The sequence below is a fragment of the Phyllobates terribilis genome, unplaced genomic scaffold, assembly GCF_046119375.1.
Source record: "Phyllobates terribilis strain yellow unplaced genomic scaffold, ASM4611937v1 Scaffold_7__3_contigs__length_470593459, whole genome shotgun sequence".
Classification (NCBI taxonomy): Eukaryota; Metazoa; Chordata; class Amphibia; order Anura; family Dendrobatidae; genus Phyllobates; species Phyllobates terribilis.
Genome location: NW_027362767.1, coordinates 291115702 through 291136043, shown reverse-complemented (window position 1 = coordinate 291136043; position 20342 = coordinate 291115702). Strand labels below are relative to the sequence as shown.

Genomic DNA, 20342 nt, shown 5'->3' with positions numbered 1-20342 from the left:
TGATATTGAGGGAGAGGATACCACCTTCCTCTATTTTTCCTCCTCCTCCATTACTTCCTCCAGTGATCATGAATCCCCATGCAAATGCCCCTGGACAGCAAATGAGCCAGCGCCCACCGTTAGTGTCCCCCTATGGACTTCACCCCCTGAAGATTATGAGCTTCAAGTTCCTGATTTTGCAGCCCAATCAGGAATCCAATTTGATACTACTGGCTTCACAGAAATCGACTTTTTCAAAATCTTTTTCTCTGAGGATTTTGTAAACCTTATGGTGGCCCAGACAAATTTAGATGCCCAACACTTTCTTGCCCAAAACCCCACTTTGTCATATGCTAATTGGACCCACAAGTTTTGGGGCCTTATCCTTCACATGGGGATAATAAAGAAGCCAAAAGTTCGGCAATATTGGAGTGTTGATGTTTTGTATAACACTCCAGTTTTCCGAATGGGTATGACTCGGAAACACTTTGAGGTCATTCACAAATTCTTGCATTTCAATGATAAAGCATAGTTTCCACCCGGAGATGACTCCAAGTTTGACCAACTTTTGAAAGTTCAGCCGATCATTGATCACTTCAGCAACAAATTTGCTGAGGTGTACATTCCCCTAAGGGACATCTGCATGGATGAGTCCCTAATACACTTCAAAAGAAGGCTTAATTTCCGGTAATACCTGCCCAGTAAGAGGGCCAAGTACAGAATAAAATTGTACAAACTGTGTGAGAGTACCTCAGGACACACTAACAGATTTAGGGATCATGAAGGGAAGGATACACCGATTCAACCCTCTGAATGTCTCCCTGTCATGGGAGTCAGTGGGAAAATTGTGTGGGAATTGGTGCACCCACTGCTTGATCAGGGTTATCACCTCCATGTAGATAACTTCTACACCAGCAGCCCATTCTTCAAATCCATCTCTGTCAGGGCTACCACAGCATGTTGTACTGTGTGCAAAAATAAGAGAGGACTCCCTTGGTCGCTAATTGGGCAGCTGCTCAGAAATGGTGAGAGCAGAGCCCAATGTAGCAACAACATGCTGGTGATCAATTATAAGGACAAGAGGAATGTCGTTTTCTTGACCACCATACATGATAATGGCAGTACCCCGCCGCTGTACGAGGTACCACTACACAGGTCCAGACTGTGTCCTGGGGTACAATAAGAACATAGGGGGAATTGATCTCTCTGATCAAGTTCACCAGCCATACAGTACCATGCTTAAATCTAAGGTGTGGTACAAGAAGCTGGTGACGCGCCCCCAGTGCCGTGGGGTACTCGGCAGCCGGTCCTCTGGCTGCTTGCAGGGGATATCACGGTGGCTGGCCCGGTCTGTGACCCAGGGCAGTCAGTGAAATGGGGGAATGCTTTTATATGGGGATTTTTGGTATTTTTCGTGACGCCACCTGTGGATTCTGATAAGAGTTTACCAGCGCTGCGGCAGTCCACTGAGGCTGATGTTAAGGGCAGCTATGATGGGACAGTTCCCCACAGGTGGAGCAGGCCTCAGGGCAGTGTAGAGGTGTAGAAAGATGGTGGAATCAGGAGAGAGACGGCAGGACGGTCCCAGAGGAAGTACAGGCACACGCACAAGGGCAAACTTCAATACCTTTACTGGTGGTAATGCAGGTACGGTCCAGGGCACTCAGGGCGAAGGGTACATTTCTGGACTCTCCCCAGTGAGCAGGTGTAAGGCCTCCTGATCTGTGTCTTTTACTCTCTAAGCTTCAGGCCTGCCTGGAGATAGGCCTGGCTTGCTTACTGTTTCCTTCTTGTACCTACTGACCTGGCGGTAGGGTTTTCTCCTGGTTCCCACTATTCCTGGTCGCTGGAGCCTTAGTGGTACCTAACCCTGTTGCTGTGGTCAGCGTTTGGTTAACCTGGGACTTGTAGTTCTCCAGGGATTCCGGTTGTTCCTACTGGTCATAAAGATCCCTGTAGGCGCGGACCCGGTGTCCGGTATATGGTTCGGGGTGAGCCTGTTATGCTCCTCTGCCCCCTATGCGTTTCTCTTTCTTCTCCTCAGTCTGCAGGCTCTCTCATGCAGACTCCCTGAGCAGATTCTCTGAGTTCTGTCCCTGTCTGTGCCTGACAGGAACTCTCACTTGCCTTCTAGCCCGCTCCAGGCTCTCACTGGCCAGACTAGCCAGCAGCTTGGGCCTAGCCTGGCCTTCAGCCACACAGACTTCAGCTTGTGTGGAGCTGCAGCATGATGTCACACTGTCTGCTTCCCACTGACTGACTTCCTGAACTCCACCCCCCAGTATTTATATACCCGACAGGGCTCCATCTAGTGGACTTGGGTGGAGGTGTCTGTATGTATTGAGGCCACTGGGGAGAATTCCATCCATGCACCCCTCTGGGATCTGTGGCACCAGTGCGCAGCAGGGCGCCACACTGGCCGTGCACATTGTACAGATGGCAATGTATAGCACTTACGTGCTATCACGATGTGCAGACAATCTGGGGAATTTCCTTCAGTTTCAGGAGGTAGTATCAAGGTCCTAATATTTGGAAGTCAGGAAGAGGTGGGCCCCAGTATTTCTGGAAGTGAAAGTGCCTGCATAGTGCCAGGGCAACATTTCCCAGGTGAGGTCATTTAAACTGAAAAGAGAGGAAAGTTACAAAAAGGTGCAAAGTGTGTTACAGATGTGGGATAAGAAAGGATGCCACTTGACAATGCGACATGTGCCCAGAAAAAACTTGGCCTGTGCATAAAAGACTGTTTCAAACTGTACCACTCATCCATGGGTTGCACTCTACACAACTCACATATGCCCCTGATGTATTTTACACAATTCACATATGCCACCACATAATAAAATTAGACTAGATCAATTCCAATATAGAATCAATTTGTGGAGGGTTTCTACCGTTCTGGCAGCTGAAGGGCTCTGCAAATGCAACATGGCGCCCTCAAACAATTCCATCAAAGTCTACGCTTCAAAACGTCACTCCTTACTTTTGGATCAGTGTGCCCGAACAGCAGTTTTCCACCACATATGGGGTATCGGTATACTCAGGAGAAATTGAACAGAAAATTTAGAGGTCCATTTTCTCCTGTTACCCTTGCGAAAATGAAAAATTTGTGTCAAAAGCAACATTTTTGTGGGAAAAAAATGGATTTTTCCATTTTCACGGTTCAACGTTATAAAATTCTGTGAAGCACCTTGAGGTTCAAGGGGCTCACTTCACTTCTAGATAAATTCCTTGAGGGGTCTAGTTTCCAAAATGGGGTCACTTGTGCGTGGTTTCTACTGTTTTGTCACTTCAAAGGCTCTGCAAATGCGACATGGCGTCTGCAAACAATTTCATCAAAGTCTGTGCTCCAAAACGCCACTGCTTCCTTTTGGAACTCGACAGTGTGCCCAAACAGTTTACCACCACATATGGGGTACCTGCATACTCAAGAGAAATTGAACAACAAATTTTGGGGTCCATTTTCTCCTGTTACCCTTGTGAAAATAAAAAATTTGGGGAGGGATTGGGCAAACCCAACCACCGTCATTAGTTTGTCAGGGGATGCAACTCCGCTGCCTTCAATCGTCAGGACAATTACGCTATTGACTGACGAGTGATGGACGAGGCTGCGGATGCTAACACTACTAGGCTGGTTATTTGGGGAACTCACAGTTATCGTATGGTATATACACCTCCGATTCCAATGCATGGAATATATATATATATATACACATATATATGTTCCAGCACCAATATATATATTCCAGCACCAATCGCTAATACAGGCCGATTAGATGGACACCCATTACAGGTAGTGTATGGCTTCAGGGGTTTACACAGCAAGAGTAAAAGAGCTATTACATTTTATATATTTAATTTAGAAAGGTAAGCAGTGTTTGAAAAAAAATATACAAAGATGAAACAAAATGGGAACAAAACAATAGGGTTTTAACAATTGCATACAATAAAAAGGAATAAGGAAAGAAAATTACTAAACCTGATGTTGCTGGAATGGCTCTTATCTTTATGGAAGGAAGCACTCCGATTGGGAACATGGACCACTCACAGCGAACTATGTCTTCCAGAATGAACAATGACGGACACCCAAACTCTTATTTTTATTAGATCAAGGTTACACCCACATACCTCCCCTTGATGTGCTCATATGGGGATGTGGGATGTGCTAGGTCTGTCAGAATTTTATGAAATCCCTAACTTTAAGGATACCTTTGCCTATGTAGATATTGTTGCCATTTTTCCTATTGTGATTTTACCTTTCTATAGAGATGAAACATGACATGAATAGCATCATCCATTGGACCAATATTAAGTTGAAGGGGTTAGAATAGCCTTACGGTGATGTAAGTGAATGGGTTATGTTTGTCCATTTGCTACGACACCAAAAATATATCTCCTATAAATATTGAATTGATGCAAACTCCAACATTCATCACTGACCACTGGCTTCAAAAAGTCTGGGGACCAGTGCTTTGTTCATAGGAAAGTCATGCCTTGGAAGTGTACTTCCCCACCCATGGATAAACGAATCCCAGACTTAGTGTCTGGCTCTAAGGCTGCGTGCCCACGTAGCGTTTTTCAAGCGTTTATGCTGCGGAATTTCCACAGCGTAAACGCTTGTTAAACGCTAGGTAATCCGCACCCCATGGTCCCCAAGGGGATTCCGCAAGTTCTATGCACATGCTGCGGATTTTTCCGCAGCGTTTATGCTGCGTTCAAAAATCCACAGCATGTTCATTAATTTTGCGTTTCCGCAAGCGGAATTGCCTTTTGCATTGCATTAAAAAACGCAAGGCAATTCCGCATGTGGAAATCGCGCGATAAACGCGCGCGGAATTCCGCATGCTTTTTAATTGCAGAAATGAAGCAGAAATTTTCTGCTTCATTTCTGCAACGTGGGCACATAGCCTAAGAGCAGATCTCTGCTGTCATTACATAGTCACTGCAGGAGATCCCTAGTTCAATGGAAGTTGAAGTGTCAGCTTTTTCTCACTTACCCAGTTATAATTAGTTTCTCACTTCTCCAGTTATAATTAATCCCATATGTTCAATGTGAGGGTGATATGTTGTCTCTCTGAAGATGTCTTTATGGATTTTCATTTTCCTCTATGACAGGCTAAGACGACATTCTTGTGGGAAAAATGTGATTTTATTTTTACGGCTCAGCGTCATAAACTTCTGTGAAGCACCTGGGGGTTCAAGGTGCTCACCACATATGTATCTAGATAAATTTCTTGAGGGGTCTAGTTTTCAAAATGAGGTCACTCATGGGGGGATTTCACTGTTTAGACATATCAGGGGCTCTGCAAATGCGACATGGCATCCGTTATTGATTCTAGCCAATTTAGCGTTCCAAAAGTCAAATGGTGCTCCTTCCCTTCGAGGACTGCCATGCATCCAAACAGTAGTTTTCTACCACATATGGGGTATCGGTAATCGGTAGGTAGGAGCAATTTCACAACAAATTGTATGGTCATATTCTCCTGTAACCCTTGTGAAAATGTGCAATATTTTCAACATATTTGCCAAATTTCCAAAATATGTCACAAATAAATGTAAAAAATATCGTCCAAAATTTACCACTGATATAAAGTACAATGTGTCACGAAAAAAACAATCTCAGAATCACTGGGATTTGTTGAAGCGTTCCAGAGTTGTTACCACATAAAGTGACACTGGTCAGACTTTTAAGATTTAACCTGGTCAGAAAGGTGAAAACAGGTGACATAAAACAAAGCTTTACCAATAATGCCAGACTGACAGGAACCCAAGGGTTTTTGTGACAACAACCAGGCGTGACGATCTGTAAAATTAAAGGCAGACTGCCAAACCAAACTGTATACTATATGATAAGAACATAGCCTGAAAGGAGACACTGTATAGCAAATCTTTATAGGGGCTATATACCGTAGATGGCTATGAATGTCAGTGAGTGACTCACACATCACGAATGCACAGTGAGACTTGTACGGACGAATGTTGCCATCTACTGGACAGAGACAAAAGGATCGGAACTAACGGAACAATGAAGGAACTAAAATGAGAAGCTTGATTGCCCGAGGGAGGAGAGAAACAAGATGCACAGGGACATGGAATCTACTGTGACGCAGTTAGAAAATATAAAACCCCCCGAAGCCAAGGCAAAGGGTGAGTTATGAGCCAGACTTGTATCAAGTCAGATGTGTCAACTGAATTGGCATCGCATAAGAAGGGGAGCTGCAGGGCAAGGGCCTTAGTCCAGGCCAACAGACCTAATCAATGGAGCGGAAAATTGCTCAGGAAAGCAGCAGGATGAGGCCCTTAGCTGAGACCAGGAGGCCTAATCAACAGAATGGAAAATTGCTCAGGATAGCAGTGGGATGAAGCCCTTTGCCCATGCCAAGAGATATACTGAAATGGATGGTCGATCAATTGAGCTAAAAGGCCTGGAGCCCTTCTTAAAGAGACAGTTGATCAATTGACCTGAAAGGCCAGGAGGACTACTTAGAGGGACAGTTGATCAAGTGAGCTAGAGGTCAGGAGGCCTATATAACGATACAGAAGGACTTGAGCTTTGCTCTAGGAGACGGAGGCAGCCTCTATAGATTGTTAGTGCTGCCTAATGGGGAAACAGAGCTGACTCCCATTAGGGCCTGTTGAGGTGACCGCTAACAACAGTTTGGAAAGTTAGGTAACGACTATTATAGTGGCGACAATACCGTAGACGAATTACGGACCAGTGCATCCCCCATAAATATAGTTTGGTGTATTATTTAGCTAACGATGTAATTCAAATTGTATTGTATAAGTTAGTATTTAGGTATATCAAAACAGCAAGACAAACTATTTAATAACAGCTTAAAGTTTTGTCATTTGCAAATTGTCATTTGCCAGACTTTGCATCTTTGGCTACTCAAATTGTAAATAGTTAATAAATAGTCTACATATTTCGTGCCGCTGCATCCGCATACCTGTTTTACAGGCTACAAGCTTAATTTATACTGTCAATTTGGGCTGACAGACTCCCTTAAAGTTTTATTGGCTCCAGTTCATACTTCTGCTAATATAACATTGTTTAAAGGGTTATTACCATCTTCATAAATGGGTATTGTCGATAGTTTAATTTAGTGTTTTTTAACATTTTCAGCCATTCCTGAAATATTAAGACTTTTCTTTTGTTTACAGTGTGTAGCCTTGGAGGCTGACCACCCTAGACAGCAGAACATGCACAGTGCTTTCAATCCAATCTCTTTTCTTTTGAGGTTGTAAGCATTGTTTTGAGGATGTCAATGATTTCTGCAGCACGCTTTTATCTCCTAATTCTAATCAGCTGCAAAGCTGAAAAGGCAGGTGCGAGCAGGAGGAATGGGCCCAAATTCCGACCAACTATTGTGAGAAGCTTGTGGAAGGATATCCCAAACGTTTGACCCAAGTCATTCAGTTTAAGGGCAATGGTACCAAATACTAATGAAATGTATGTAAACTTTTGACTTTGCAGTAAGTAATAAAATTGCTTTAAAACATTCTCTCTCTCTCATTATCTGGCATTTGACAAATATTAAAAATTATGGTAATCCTAATTCACCTAAAATGGGAAGGGTTTATTCTGATTTCATGTCAGATATTGAGAAAAACCTGCACAGGTGTCTTTTTATATAGTGTATGTAAACTTCTGGTTTCAACTGTATCTGTCAGTCAAGATGCAGGGGGAAGGATGACAGCACATTTACTGTGTAGTGACCAGTGACTGGTACAGAATCCTGGAACGCCCTGATGACTTAAACCAAGTGGCCTCAGGGAGAATAAAAGTTAATTTTCTCTCTGTTCCTGTACTTTTTGTAAACCTGTCAGATGTGATTTAAATGCTAATTACCTGTAGATTACTAATATATCTGCAGGTAAATAGCCTTCTTAAAGATTTCAGGTTCCCTTTTTAAGATCTATTGATATCTATAGGTATACAAAATTCAGGAGATGATAAACATACACTTCTATGAGCAGAACCACTATGCTTGAGTGATTAGACTTAGTTTAAATTTACATGGTTACTTAAAATATCATTGCTATTTTTTAGGGCATTACACAGGAAAACAGCTACCTCTTGAGATCTTGAACCACTTGCATCATATCTTGTGGGATTGTGCGGCCAAAAGATTTGAGGTCTAGTATGATTTTTCTGAATAATCTATTGTTATGACCAGTGTAGAACTTCTAATATTGACAGACCACTTGGACCTGTGCATTAGGAGAACTCAGTGCCAAATAGCATTGCCCCTGCTCCCCCAGCGATTTCAACGGCACAAAAAATTTGTGACTTTTGCCATTTATTTGCCAGAGTGGGTGCACCTGGATCGGGATGCAGCAAGGTGAAGCCTGTATGGCAAATTCATGCTTTTAAGTACTTTAGTACTTAGTTGGGATGGTGTAAGTGGTTGTATCTCTCTTATCACTCCCCTGTACATTGATTAATAGCCTGCACTACACACCGGCTGCAGAACAGGCTGTCAATCAATGTGCAAGGAAGTGATTACAGCAAAATCACTGTATAGAGAGAAGTGATTGTTACAGCGGCTGAAGGGAGAACATAACTTCATTTTCTCCCTGTAGCTGCGATTCCAGTACCTCAGCAAAACATGGTTAAAGTGCTATTTACCTGCAGATTACTACTATGTCTGCGGGTAAATAGTTTTGTGAGGTGACAGATTCCTGTTAATATGTGGTCTTCACCTGCAAATTTGAAAAAAATATATATATATTATCTTTGCATATTGTTGAAAATCATACAATAAATTGAATGCATTCTAATCCACAGACCAAAAATTATGCTGAAGCCTTACAATGGTACAACTATTCTTTTAGCTTTTATGCTGCAAACCATAGTGATCCCAACCTTGCTAAACTTCTGAGGAACCGAGCCTCTTGTTTTCTCAATCTCAATGAGCTATATAAGGTCAGCAAATAGCTAAATACTGTTATATTTTGCTCCATAAATGTGTATTTTATCTATTGCAGTTTAGATTGTGAAATAAATATTAGAGCATTGATTAATGAAAATGAATGCATTTCAGGCAGTGTTTATGCATCCTTTGTATTGCATGTTATGTTATATATTTAAAACAAATTTAATTTTCATTAGTAAAATAAAGCACCCATGGAAAAATACTTCTGTAGCTTAATACAGTGATATTAATACTTTCAGGAAGCAAAAGAGAGGATACAGACAGGACAGCATGGGATCACAGCTGATATTTTTTTTGAGATAAAGCATTTCCCTGCCTGTTTTTAAAAAATGTTTTACCTCAAAGAAAGAATTACCGTATTTTTCCGACTATAAGACGCACTTTTTTCCTCCAAAATTTTGGAGGAAAGTGGGGGGTGCGTCTTATAGTCCAAATACTATCTCCCTGTATATACTGTGGCTCTGTGTGGTAGGAGGTCTGGGGGAGCAGCAGCGGGGGATCAGCGGGGCACAGGAGGCAGCAGCTGACTGCTGCAGCCTGCGCTGTGCCCGCTACTAAAGAAAATGAATATTCCATGCTCCCCACGCCCATGGGCGTGGGGATCAGGGAATATTAATTTTCCTTAATAGCTGGCACACTGTACTGCAGCGCGGCTCCTGCTGCGCTCTGCGGTCTGTGTGCCTGCTATTAAAGCTCATGAATATTCCCTACAACCCACTCCCATGGGTTGTTGTGAATATCCATGGTCTTTAATAGCAGGCACACAGACCGCAGAGCGAAGCAGGAGCCGCGCTGCAGTACAGTGTGCGCGCTCTCACACTGTGTGAGGGTGCTTGGCAGGGACGCTATGCGCGCCCTGCCATGCGTGACTTACACAGTGACAGTGTCAGCAGCAGAGCGGGACAGTGCTGGAGGAGAGAGGAGATGAGTATGATTGTTTATTTTCTTTTGTGGGCAGCAGGATGGGGGCTCAAGGGGTGCCAAGCATACCAGGATGGGGGTTCAAGGGGTGCCATGCATACCAGGATGGGGGCTCAAGGGGTGCCATGCATACCAGGATGGGTGATCAAGGGGTGCCATGCATACCAGGATGGGGGCTCAAGGGGTGCCATACATACCAGGAGGGGGCTCAAGGGGCGCCATGCATACCAGGATGGGGGCTCAAGGGGTGCCAAGCATACCAGGATGGGGCTCAAGGGGTGCCAAGCATACCAGGATGGGGGCTCAAGGGGTGCCAATCATACCAGGATGGGGGCTCAAGGGGTGCCAAGCATACCAGGATGGGGGCTCAAGCGGTGCTATAGCTACCAGGATGGGTGATCAAGGGGTGCCATGCATACCAGGATGGGAGCTCAAGGGGTGCCATACATATCAGAATGGGTGATCAAGGGGTGCCATACATATCAGGATGGGTGATCAAAGGGTGCCATGCATACCATGATGGGGTATCAAGGGGTGCCATGCATACCAGGATGGGAGAATCAAGGGGTGCCATGCATACCAGTATGGGGATGAGGGGGGCCATACATACCAGGATGGGTGATCAAGGGGTGCCATGCATACCATGATGGGTGATCAAGGGGTGCCATGAAAACTAGGATGGGGATCAGGGGGTGCCATGCATACCAGGATGGTAGATCAAAGGGGTGCCATGAATACCAGGATGGGGAATCAAGGGGTGCCATGCATTCCAGGATGGGGATGAGGGCCACGTATACCAACATGGGATGGGGGCCACGTATACCAGGAAGGAAGGGCCATACATACCAGGATGGAGGATATTAACAGAATTGGGGGACATTACCCCAATACCAGTGTCAGCAGCAGACTCCCTCCCCTATAACAGGGCATCATGACCACATTTTTTACTTAAATATTTTTTTTTCCTATTTTCCTCCTCTAAAACCTAGGTGCGTCTTATGGTCCGGTGCGTCTTGTAGTCCGAAAAATACGGTACTTGCGACTCCATGTTGTAATGTCTGTATACTTTTTTACTTCCTCCCCTGCCCAGGAGCTGTGGTATGATCAGACCATGTCCCTGTACGGTCAGACACAGCCATTACACAGTACACAGCAGGGGCACATTTATAAGATTATCTCAGCGCAGGAACATTTTATTTAAACACATCCAATTGTGGAACTTATTATTATTCCAAGATCTATTGATTAAAATTAAATTTGTTCATGGGAAAACCCCTTTAAGCAAAAACAGTAGTAAACAGGAATTTACAAATTTCTTAGTTGTTCTTTTGGATCTTTGATTCTTTATGTGCAGGCAAAAGAATCAGTAATTGCATCAGAGAAGTGTGAAAAAGGCAACATCTTCACTCATTTCATCTTGTATAAAATTGCAATGAAAGAGAATGATCAGTTGGAAGGTAGGGGTTATTTTGTGCTTTTGTTTTGAGTCCAAGGCAAGCAGAAAATGACAGCATTTCCAGCAGGAAAAATTATTTGTTTATGCTCATATCAAGTACATAACAAGATGTGACATTTCGGCCTCAAATATTATACGCTTTTCAATTGTGTTGTGCATAGTGACATGTGCAGACATTGGGTGTGCATAAAACATACAACTGCATATTAAAATATTAAGTTTTCGTCTTACCTTGGACTAATTGATCAATATTGTGATGATTAACAAAAGCCACGATAGAGTTTTTATAAAACAAACAATTGCACATATTTACATTGCTGATCTATGAAACACTGAAATGTCATCACTTACATGCCATTTGTCAAGCAAGTCATGATGGTTGCAGCTTATATTCTTGTATGTATTTGATCTTTTGTTATAGGCATCACCACTCACATGGATGGACTACCATTTAACACATTCAGTTGGCACATCCTATGCAACATTCAGTATTTCCTAAATGACAGAGTTTTAGAAAGTAACTAAACTTACATTTTTTTTATATAATTTTGTCCAGCATGGAATATTTTGATGCATTAAGTTTAACGCTAGCCAGTGTCAATACGTTCCTTGTTGGTGGACTTAATGTGCTCTGCTCACCTGTTCCGCTTCTGCCATTATAGCTCTGCAGCAATATTTTGAGCTGAATTGGGTCCTGCAGGGTCTGGGTGGAATGCAGCCTGCAATTTTCCGAAATGATGCATATGTAAGGTACATGCATCGGGCTATCAGTGTATCCTATATGCTGTATATACAGCAGTCTCAGTGTATCCTATGTGATGTATATACAGAAGTCTCTCAAGTATACAGCAGTCTCAGTGTATCATATGTGAAGTATACAACAGCCTCAGTATATCCTACTTTATACATCAGAGTCTCATTGTATCCTATGGGATGTATACGTCAAGGTCTCAGTGTATCTTTTGTGATGTGTATAGCAGTGTTAGTGTATTCTATGGGATGTATACAGCAGAGTCTCAGTGTTTTCTATGTGATGTATATACAGAAGTCTCTCAAGTATACAGCAGTCTCAGTGTATCATATGTGAAGTATACAACAGCCTCAGTATATCCTACTTTATACATCAGAGTCTCATTGTATCCTATGGGATGTATACGTCAAGGTCTCAGTGTATCTTTTGTGATGTGTATAGCAGTGTTAGTGTATTCTATGGGATGTATACAGCAGAGTCTCAGTGTTTTCTATCTTATGTATACAGCAGTCACAGTGTATCCTATGTCATGAATACAGCAGTCTCAGTGTATCCTATGTCATCTATGCAGCAGTCTCAGTGTTTCCTATGTCATGTATACAGCAGTCTCAGTGTATCCTACCAATACCTCAGTATTGATGAGTTTATTTTCTATGTCTGCAAGACAATGGAAAAATAGTAATCGTGGACAAACCTATTTAATGTTTTCTCAAGCTTGGAAATTATCATAAGAGATAACTTTACAATAGTTGGGGGTCTGACTGCTGGGACACCACCGATGCCAAAAACCCATGTGAATGGAGTGGTGGTCGATCATGAAAGTCCTAGTTCTCAATGGCCAGACCCCCAGCAACCTTTGCTTATTACCAAAGGATAGGGAATAACTTCCAAACTTAAGAAACTCCTTTTAAGGGAGTTTTTGATATATTTTTTTTAATTATAAAACTAGAAGAAAAGAAGGCAACATAAAACTAGCCACTAGTTCTTTGTTACCCTCATTTCTTTTACTTGTGTAATAACAAAAATATATTTTATATTACCAATCACAAACTTTGGATCTGCTTGACGATTTTAATCTGCGCTGCTGTATTATCAGTCAAGGATCCAGCGGCCAAGGATTAATAAAAGTGGTTTATTGTCAACGCGTTTCAAAGTTATCAGAGTTACCGATATGAGTATACAGAGTGACAGCTGTAACCGCGCCTCCCCGCACTGACACTGGCTTTGTATTAGGGCTGGCTGTCAGTCAGTGCTGGGGGGCGTGGTTACAGCCGTTGCTCTCTATACACTGAGCGGTCACTGGTGCTGCCTCTGTGACTGAACCCGGAACGTTGCTGGGGGGAATAAAGTTCATTTTCTCCTCGTAGCCTTCTGGTAAGTGCGGGTGCCAGGCAGGTTAGTAACGCTATTAACCTGCAGGTTAACCCCATATCTGCAGGTTAATATAGTTTTTTTTCTGGTGGCAGGTTCCCTTTAACATTCATTACTTATTCATTTTTATGGGAGCTTTACTTTATGAGGTCTTGCTTTTTTGCTAGATGAGCTCTAGTTTTTTTTAAATGTAATTTTGTCAAACATGTATGTGAGCGTTAAATTTTTATTACATTTTCATGGGTTTAATGGAGAAAGAAAAAAGAATGGCCCATTTTCTGTTAAGTCTTTTACTGATCACTGTAAATTAACTGTTCACTGTATTGTATGATTTCCTACGCTTACAAGGCTATCAAATATGTCCATGGTATTTGCTGATTTGTGATTTTTTTAAAGTGTATTAAGAAATTAAGTTTATAATTATTTTTAGCAAATTTATAGGGAAAAAAAATCACTGACTTTTAGTTCCCCCTAATATATAGTGTGAGGCAGTGAGAGGGATCATATGCGAGGGACGATATGTGTCTCCTAGGATGTGCATAGAAGCATATTGAACCCGCTGAAGTGCATTGCTATCACAGACACAGCTGTGATTGCAGTGCAGAAGTAAAGTTTGAACTTGGTCAAGCTATTTGGCTAAGTTGAATTTAAGAAAACCAGGCATGGGCTTTTATTCTTGGAGTGGACTACAGGATGGCAGTGGGGTGGTCCACTCCCTCCAGCCGGGGCCTTACAAGTGGCTCATGGCCACAGATTCTTTTTAAAAACCTGCAGCAAAGGTTTGAGTGTGTCAGTGTTGGGATTGCTAGCAGCAGAGCAGGAAGCTCTGAAAGCCTGGGTGATGCTGAACACAGGCCTGTGAAGGCAACGTATCTGATGCACCCTAAGTGACATGGTGCGGCCATCTCCCACGGCAACAGGTTTACACAGACTGTGTGGATATCCCGGCTGCGATCCGGAGGACAGATTTTGCGTTTGAGTTCTGAGTTTTTGGAAAATAAAGCCGTTTAAGTTGGACTTTCCTAGGATCACTGCCTTATTACCGCGCAGTGTGAACACCGCCACACTACAATAGCTATACAGAACTTTATTTATATATAGCAGTACAATATACCTTTACAAAAGAAGAATACCATCACATATTCAGGTAGAGAAGTTCAATTTTCACAACATCTGGCATGCCATCCATGCAAGGAGTTGTGAGCTTCAATCCCACTAAAGATCACACTTCAAGAAAAGTGAAGAATTATATAAAGCACAATGCCAGATCCTGAGGAGGAACCGAACAATTACTGTAGCATCCTCAGTAACACATGTGCAGTGAGCTTTCATGGCCAGGAGACATAGGGACATCGCTGTGATGAGGAATCAGAGTTGAAGTTATAGCATAACCCTGACCTCCCGGGAGAGCTCCTCCATGTGGGACTGTACTGCTGGATCCAGAACGGTTGGGAGATCTGTATTATATACAATTTACATTCCTATAGTATACAGCAATCCCAGTTAGTAAGTCTTCATAAATGTCAAAACTTGACAAAATTTGTTACCACCATTTTAGCCCCCTTTGGCTTTCTCCAATTTTTATTCTTGCACTATTGTTCTCCAATCTTCTTCCAAGAGTCATAACTGTTTTTATTTTTCTGTCAGCAATAGCCATATTGTTTCTATGCAGCATGAGTTGTATTTTTGAATGATACAGCTCATTTTATCATAGAATATTCTGAAAACAAGAAAAATATTAAAGTGTTATGAATAGTGATGAGCGAGCATGCTCGCTACTGCTCGGTGCTCGCCCGAGCATTTCACTGCTCGAGATGCTCGGCGCTCGCCGAGTATTTCCGGGTTGCTCGGGCGGGAACTCAGGTCCCCTCCTTGCATGTTTGGCGCTCTTTAGAGAGCCAATGAACATGCAGGGATTGCCTGCCATGCACTATAATGCCGCCGCCATGTTGGTTGTGGGCATTACAGTGATTGGCTGGCCGCACAGCGTCATCAGGTCTATATCAGACCTGGCGCCGCCATGCTCGTCACAGTCACTCCGGATCAGACAGTGTAGGGAGAGCTGCTGCTGTGTCAGGGAGAGATTTGATCGTGTATTAGGTAGTGTAGGGAGAAAAAACGTACATTATACATATCCATCTTAACAAACAGTCCTTCTGAGGACTAATCCATCTGCAGAGATATCAGGCAGGCAGGGTGTATAGGCAGGCAGTGTATATAGCAGACTGCAGTGCATATAGCACAAGAGGCTCCATTCCAATTCTGCCTTCTGCTGCTGTTAGATATTTCTATACAAAGGCCCAGGTCTCAAGGGCCAGGAATACTTTTCTTTGGATCTTAATCCTCATTATTTGCTTAAAAAGCAATCCAGAGAACACTATTTTTTCTGCGCCATTTGCTTGTTGGCACTGCAGAATACAGCCAGGTCCTTTCCATAGCTAGAAATCCAGCTATTTAAAACTGTGTTTTCTCCGTGAAACAGATCACATATACGTTGTCAGAAAATACTGCCATTTCTGGCCTCCGTTAAAAATTTCCTTTAGTGTGTCATTGAAGCAATTCACCGCAGTTTGCTGTTCAAACTACTTACCTACAGGCCAAGTATTTAAAACTCTGTTTTCTCTATCACACAGATCACATATAAGTTTGCTCCAAACTCAGTCATTTGTAGTGAGCGTGGAAGATACTGTCCTCCATTTAAAATGGGCAAGGCACATGGCAAGGGACGGGAAGCAGCACACAGGGGGAGGGAGGAGAGCACCCCAACAGGCAGGAAGAAGCAGTGTGGTGGCCGCAGACAGAAGGCAAGCAACCGTTCCCCGTAACACCAACACGTAGGAAGTTGCCAGTACAACTGTTAGGTCTTCCCGAGTCTGGTTGCTTTTTAAAGACTCTGCCGATAACCCCAAAAAGGCCATTTGCACCACATGCCAGGCCAGCATCAGCAGGGGTGGCAAAACGACCAGCCTGACCACCACCAGCATGATCAGTCACATGGAAGCAAAGCACCCGACTTTGTGGGCCGAACCCCAGGGTCCAGGAACAGTGTCTGCGGGTGGTACCATTGCTTCTTCTGTTGTTGTGCATGCAAGCCAATCCATTCCGCAACCTGATGGCAGCGGCCATCCCTCGGTACTTGGTCCCCTGTCGCCACTATTTCTCCTGGTGTGCCGTCCCCGCATTACCCAAGCACGTGTCCCAAAACAATAGCCATGCTCTCAACAACGCAGTTACCGGTAAAGTCCACCTAACCACGGAAACGTGGACAAGTGCTTGTGGGCAGGGATGGTACATCTCGCTGACGGCACACTGGTTTAACATAGTGGAAGCCGGGACCCAGTCGGACCTTGGGACGGAACACGTCCCCCCGACGCTAAGGATTGCGGGCCCTAGGTCAATCAGGGTTGCCCCCACGGTCTACAGCTCCTGCACCTCATCCTCCTCAGCCTCCTCCTCCTCTTCAGCCTCCATCTCCGAAATGACCACATCAGTCACAAGCTGGAAGCACTGCAGCACTGCCTCGGTCAAGCGGCAACAGGCTGTACTGAAGCTAATATACTTAGGTGAAAAACCGCACAATGCTGAAGAGTTGTGGACAGCTCTGAAAGAGCAGGAAGATCTGTGGCTCACACCGCTGAACCTACTGCCAGTCATGGTCGTGTGTGACAATGGCCGGAACCTGGTGGTGGCTCTGAGGCGAGGCGAGCTCACACACGTACCATGCCTGGCCCATGTGCTTAACCTCGTGGTTCAGCGGTTTCTCAAATCCTACCCGGAGCTGCCGGATCTGCTTGTCAAAGTACGCTGCCTGTGTGCCCATTTTAGAAAGTCAGCTACAGCTTCCGCCGCCCTTGCAGTGTTTCAGCAGCGTTTGCAGCTTCAAGCTCACAGACTGGTGTGTGATGTCCCCATGCATTGGAATTCTACACTGCAGATGTTGGGAAGGATTTGTGAGCAGAAGAGGGCAGTTGTTGAGTACCAGCATCAACAAGGCCGTCGGTATTCAGTTCAGACTCCACACATAAGACCTCAGGAGTGGACATGGATGTCAGACATATGTACCATCCTCCAAAACTTTGAGGACTCCACCAAGATGGTGAGCGGCGATGACACCATAATTAGCGTCACCATCCCGCTTCTCTGTCTTCTGAAACGCTCTCTGCTCACAATCAAAGAGGATGCATTGCAGGCGGAGCACGATGAGATGGAGCAAGGAACCATACAGGGTGATTACACACAGCCAACCCTCATCTCATCCCAACATGGATTGGGTGACAATGAGGAAGAGGAGGAGGAGGAGGAAGGACAGGAGCTAGTTTCATGCACTATAGACGGTACTACCTGCACAGCTGTCATACCGTCTGTTCAGCGTGGATGGCCAGAGGACAGAGAGGAGGAGGAGGAGAGCATGGTCAGTCATTCTCTTGGTGAGGACACGGAAGTCTTGCCTGTTAGTAGTCTGGCACACATGGCTGAGTTTATGTTACGCTGCCTTTCCCATGACCCTCGCGTTCTCAAAACTTTGGGTGACAGTCATTACTGGTTGGTGACAATTCTAGACCCACGTTACAAGGAGAACTTTATATCTCTTATTCCTGAGGCGGACAGGTGTACAAAAATGGGGCAGTACCAGAAGGCCCTTGTTGCGGAACTATTAAAAAAATTCCCATCTGAAAACGCTGGCGGCAGATGGCACACTTCGTTGGACAACCAAGGAGTACAGGTGAGAGAGACACAACTACAATCCAGCAGAGGCAGGGGAACACTGTCAAAGTTCTGGGAGAGTTTTCTCAGACGCTCCCATCGCACAGGCCCTGAGGCGCGGGGTACTCTCACAATGAGTGCAAAGTTTGGAAAGATGCTGAGGGAGTACCTTGCCGACCGTACCAACGTCCTCTGTGATTCCTCTGTGCCTTATAATTATTGGGTATCCAAGCTGGATATGTGGAATGAACTGGCTCTCTATGCCTTGGAGGTCCTGGCCTGCCCTGCCGCCAGAGTTTTATCAGAGCGGGTTTTTAGTGCCGCTGGTGGAATTATAACTGATAAGCGCATCCGCCAGTCAACTGAAAATACTGACAGGCTGACTATTATAAAAATGAACAAGGGCTGGATTGGGCCAGACTTCTCAACACCACCGAATGATAGCAGCGTAACATAAACTCAAATCCAGTGTCTTTTCTTGGGAGGTGTATTCCCATGCACCTTTTCACACCCACAAATGGGTATACGCTTCCTGATTTTGTCTATTTGCTCTTGTCCTCCTCCTTCTCCTCATCCTCCACCACCATATCACCAGGGTGACTGTGGTCCGTGATGCAACACCCACATAATTTTTTTAAAGGGTGTTTATGATGCCCGTAAAAAAAATTTTTTATACAATATGTTCATGTATACCCCCAGGGGTAAATGTTTGTCAGCCCATACACTTAGTGCATGGGCATTACAAGTGTAGGAGGCCCGCTCCTTTCTAATGGGAACATTTTTTTATGAGGCCCTCCTCCACATCTCTTCCAAGGGGCATTGAAGTGCCTCCAAATTTTTGGCAGTGAAAATAAATATCACTGCACTCCCTTTGTAGGTGCTCGAGCAGGGGCCGAACCCTCTCTTCCAGACACATTGTGTCGTCTGGAAGAGATACATCAATGACATCTTCTGCATCTGGGATGGCCCGGTATCCACCCTCGAGTCTTTTTCCATTGACTTGAATTCAGCATGGCCTGACCTGAACTTCACGGTCACACATGATCAGCACATGGTCAGTTTCCTGGATACTCTCGTCATCAAGGACGACAATGGCATATTATCCACAGATCTATACTCCAAACCTACTGATCGTAACAATTTACTGCACTATACCAGCAATCATCCAAAACACATCAAGAGATCCATCCCTAAGTCACAATTCAAAAGGGTCGAACGTATCGTATCCAATCCCACCGTACGCGATTCCAGGCTCCAGGACATGAACCAGAAATTCAGAAGGAGAGGCTACCCCTCCTCCTTACTTCAACCCACAGAAGATATACCACGGGCACATCGTGATAATTCAGGACGTATTCCCTTTGTTCATACGTTTCACCCCTTTGCATATATATTACACAAAACCATCCGCAAACACTGGGGCATTTTAAGCACTGGCTATCCATCCATTTTCCATTTTCAGAAACCTTTTATGCCCTGCTTCAAACGAGCCCCCAATTTGAGAGATTCCCTCGTTAGAGCAGACATCGGCACCAACAGATCCCGACCAACTCAGCGCTTTCTCCAACATCCCAAAACAGGTACCTTCCCTTGCCTCCAGTGTAGGCAGTGCAACAACGTCACCAAAGGCAACTTGATCTACCATCCTCACACGGGCAAGAAATTCAATATCAATGGATACTATACCTGCAACAGTGCCTATGTCGTCTACCTGATTAAATGTCCGTGTGGACTCCTCTATGTAGGAGAAACCACACAACCCATTCGAGATAGAATCTCAAAGCACAAATCGACAATCAGGTGCAAAAATCTACTTCTACCTATCCCCCACCATTTTATCTCCTCAGGACACAGTGTCTCCCAAATAAGATTTCAAGTTCTCGAACAAATAGCACCACCACGCCGTGGCGGTGATAGGATTCGCCTCCTCAAACAACGAGAGGCTTTTTGTATCCACACCCTCGATTCCCTTCATCCCAGGGGCCTCAACAGGGAGTACGACCTCCTGTCATTTAGTTGATACCCTTATCAGTACCCACCCATGTGTATACTTGCCCCTTATCCCAACAGCCTTCTCTATTTTACCATATATAGTATACCCTTAGCCGTTAGTCATCTTTCACACTCATCGCAGCCCACTGACCGCGTCTCATCTCTGTTATGTCGCCAATTCACAGAAGCCATTACCAAATGTCATAACCATTGTATTTCTCTCGTATGTTAC

The 20342-nt window shown here is 44.2% G+C and overlaps 1 protein-coding gene across 1 annotated transcript in view; it reads left to right on the top strand.

The window, feature by feature from the left end:
- The window catches only part of TEX11 (testis expressed 11), a 321481-nt gene that overhangs the window by 193164 nt on the left and 107975 nt on the right, over nt 1-20342 (top strand). The window contains exons 13-15 of the mRNA XM_073642366.1: nt 8030-8115; nt 8768-8905; nt 11191-11293. Of these exons, the coding sequence (XP_073498467.1) occupies nt 8030-8115; nt 8768-8905; nt 11191-11293 (327 nt within the window). The remainder of the gene's footprint in view (nt 1-8029; nt 8116-8767; nt 8906-11190; nt 11294-20342) is intronic.